Below are 3,196 nucleotides of genomic sequence, written 5' to 3'. Positions count from 1 at the left end.
AAGTTCAAGCCCAGCATAGGCAACTTTGTGACTTAATGTTATCCTGCCTCAAAATAAAAAATAAAAAAGCATCCCCCCCGCAAAAAAAAAGGCCATTGTAATTGTCCTTGTTCCTTTCTCTGCTGGCCTGGCCCAGGAGCTTGTGTAGCGAGGGGAGTGGCCCTTCAGGAGGCCTTTGTCTCCTCCCCCAGGTGGTTTCACGGGCCCCTGAGTCGGGCTGATGCGGAGAACCGTCTGTCACTCTGCAAAGAAGGCAGCTACCTCGTGCGGCTCAGTGAGACCAGCCCCCAGGACTGCTCCCTGTCCCTCAGGTGAGACCCAGCCTCCCAAGGACGGAGGTGGCAGAATAGCGTGCTGCACCGCGGGGGGCGGGGCTCCAGCGGGCGGGGCGGGGCCTCAAGGAGCAGTGGGCGGGGTTGCGGAGATGGGCGGGGCTTCCAGGGAGAACTGTGTGGTTCCAAAGGAGAATGAGTTCCCTGTGGTTGGAGGTAGAAAGAAGATAGAGTGGAAGTCACAGGAGATATAGGCCTTGGGTGACAGTGGGAACAAAGATGCCCAGGCTGGGCTGGGGGTATAGCTCAGTGGCACAAGCGCCTGCCTGGCAAGTGCAAGGTCCTGAGTTCGATCACTGGTACTGGGAAAAAAAAAAAAAAAAAAAAAGATGCCCAGGCTTCCTCTGGCCCGCTCCTAGTCCAAATGTTGAATCCATTTACTGGTGTCTGACTCAGGCCAGAATCGCAGTGAGACTGTGAGTTGGCTTTGCATGCTTCTGTCCTTACAATTCCAAGTGTGGCCAATTATAAAATGTTCCGAAGATTGTACTAGGCGCCCGAGTGCAAGATCTAAAAGGACAAGATGGGAAGAGGGCTTTGGAGGGAGGTTCAAATCTTGTTTCTGCCACTTCCTGCCTGTGTGACCTTTGTGAAGTTGCTCAACCTCTTGGAACCTCCACTTTTTAAATCTGTAAGATGAGTGTAATAATAGCATCAACTCTCTGGTGGTACTGTGATGATTAAATTTTTGAAAATAGATAAAGTAGCTGCGCACGGTGCCCGCTTGTAATCCCAGTACTCTGGAGGCTGAGGCAGAAAGATTGCTGTGCAGTCAAGTCCGACCTAGGCTACATAGTGAGTTCAAGGGCAGCCTGAACCACATACCAAGACCCTGTCTCCAAGAAAAAAGGTGAAAAAATGTTGAGAGCAGTGGTGCCTGGAAAACAAGAAGCACTTAATTAATGCTAATTATGCCAGGCATCGTGGCACACACCTGTAATTCCAGCACTCGAGAGGCTGAGGCAGGAGGATCATTGTGAGTTGAGACCAGCCTGGGATATGAAGTGAGCTCAAGGCGGGCCTGAACTGCATAGTGAGACCCTGTCTCAAAGGGGAAAAAAAAAATGCTAATTATAATAAAATAATTGCCAGGTTCTAGGTCATTCCCCCCTGGAGGTTGACTATGGATTGCACAAGGGGTCAGCAGAAAGTTTGGAGAGAGAATGGGGTAAATCTGGGGGTGCTTGGAAGGAGCCAGCATACATCTCTGCATTGAATCTACATTAACTGAGCACCTACTGTGTTCCAGGCTCTGCAGTAGAGTCTGGGGCTCCATTAGCACCAGAGATAGAGGTCATGCCAGAGACAGAGATTGAGATTAAAAACTAAGAGCTGGGGGGCTGGGGATTTAGCTCAGTGGCACAGTGCCTGCCTGGCAAGTGTGAGGTCTTGAGTTCAATTCCCAGTACCAGAAAAAAAAAAAATAAATAAAAACTAAGAGCGAAATGAGACCAAGGCATATCAGAGAGTGGGACCAGATTGTTTGTAAGATCTCTGGAAGAAAGTGACAATTGCCCTGAGCTGGGAGAAAATAAAGGGAAAGAGCAGGTGTAGTAGCGCACTCCTATAATCCCAGTATTTTGAGAGGCTGAGGCAGGAGGATTTCAAGTTTGAGGCCAGCCCAGGAGAGGGACCTCTAGGTGCCAAAGGACAGTGCTGGGGGCCTGGGAAACTCACTGCTGCCTCTGCCCCCTCTGCCCCCAGGAGCAGCCAGGGCTTCCTGCATCTGAAGTTCACGCGGCCTCGAGCAAACCAGGTGGTGCTGGGCCAGCACAGCGGCCCCTTCGCCAGCGTCCCCGAGCTGGTCCTGCACTACAGCGCGCGGCCCCTGCCCGTGCAGGGCGCGGAGCACCTGGCGCTGCTGTACCCCGTGGTCACACAGAGCCCCTGCCCTGCTCCCTAAGGGACACTGTGGAGGGCTGGGAAAGATGAACACCCAGACCCTCGCCATCTCCCGGCCATCTTGGAGCCGACCGGGTTCGAGGGCCCAGGACTGTCTCCGAGCGTCATCCCCTCACCAGCCAATAAATCAGTGCTTGTCTTTCTCCAGTGCTCTTCCTTGGCTGCAGGACGCGGGAGTCTCGGACTCACAGAGGGGGAGCCCGGGGCGTCCTGGCCAGCTTCTTCACCTGTGTACTGGCCCGCACGGATGGCCGGCAGGCCTTGGGAAGGTCCCCAGGGCTATCCCGAGGCACCTGCCTCTTGGAGGGACCGGGGTGTCACCAGGTCTTTGTTTTAGGGACAGAGCTGGGATGGGAAGGTGTCTCCACGCAGAGGTGGAGACAGTGTGGGGAGGCAGGCTGGAGGCAGACATCAAACCGGGATGGTGGAAAGGATGGGGAGAGGGAGGGATGGAGAGAGGAAGTGAGGCCCCGCCCCTCCTCTGCATCCGGGCAGCTCCAAGACCTGATCCGCAGAAAGGACATCTGTCCCCATGGAAACCGCGGTGGGGGAGGGGAGCCGGCAGCGGGTGTCACTTCAAGGTAACAGTAGGAGCCTGGTTTTCCCTGCCTCACTCCAGGGCCCTGCAGGGGTTGGGGGTCTGCACCTGGGAGGGAGGGGGTCTCCAGCGCCAAGCACTGCCTCCAAACTTGTAGGGAGCTCCTACAAGTATAAGAGGGATTTGTCACAGGGTCCCCTCACCCCCTGGGCCTCTCTAGCCATCTCTGGGAGGATCAGAAACTCCAAAATCGCGATTTTTTTTTTTTTCTTTTTTTTTTGAGACAAGGTCTCCCTGTGTAGCCCAGGCTGGCCCCGAACTCAGGGAGATCCTCCTGCCTCCAGAGTGCTGGGATCACAGGTGTGCACCACCACGCCCGGCTTCAATGTCTTTAGCACTGCCAAATGCCCACTACCTCTAGCAC

The 3,196-nt window shown here is 54.7% G+C and overlaps 1 protein-coding gene across 1 annotated transcript in view; it reads left to right on the top strand.

Moving 5' to 3' along the window:
• Shd (Src homology 2 domain containing transforming protein D) overlaps nucleotides 1-2,377 on the top strand; it is a 7,941-nt gene extending 5,564 nt beyond the window's left edge. Inside the window, exons 6-7 of the mRNA XM_005405804.1 lie at nucleotides 192-311; nucleotides 2,037-2,377. Coding sequence (XP_005405861.1) covers nucleotides 192-311; nucleotides 2,037-2,235 — 319 coding nt within the window. The 3' untranslated portion in view covers nucleotides 2,236-2,377. The remainder of the gene's footprint in view (nucleotides 1-191; nucleotides 312-2,036) is intronic.
• Nucleotides 2,378-3,196: the final 819 nt, after the last annotated feature.

The sequence above is a fragment of the Chinchilla lanigera genome, unplaced genomic scaffold (assembly GCF_000276665.1).
Source record: "Chinchilla lanigera isolate Chin_1 unplaced genomic scaffold, ChiLan1.0 scaffold00094, whole genome shotgun sequence".
Taxonomy (NCBI): domain Eukaryota; kingdom Metazoa; phylum Chordata; class Mammalia; order Rodentia; family Chinchillidae; genus Chinchilla; species Chinchilla lanigera.
This window is presented reverse-complemented; position numbering and strand designations above follow the sequence as displayed.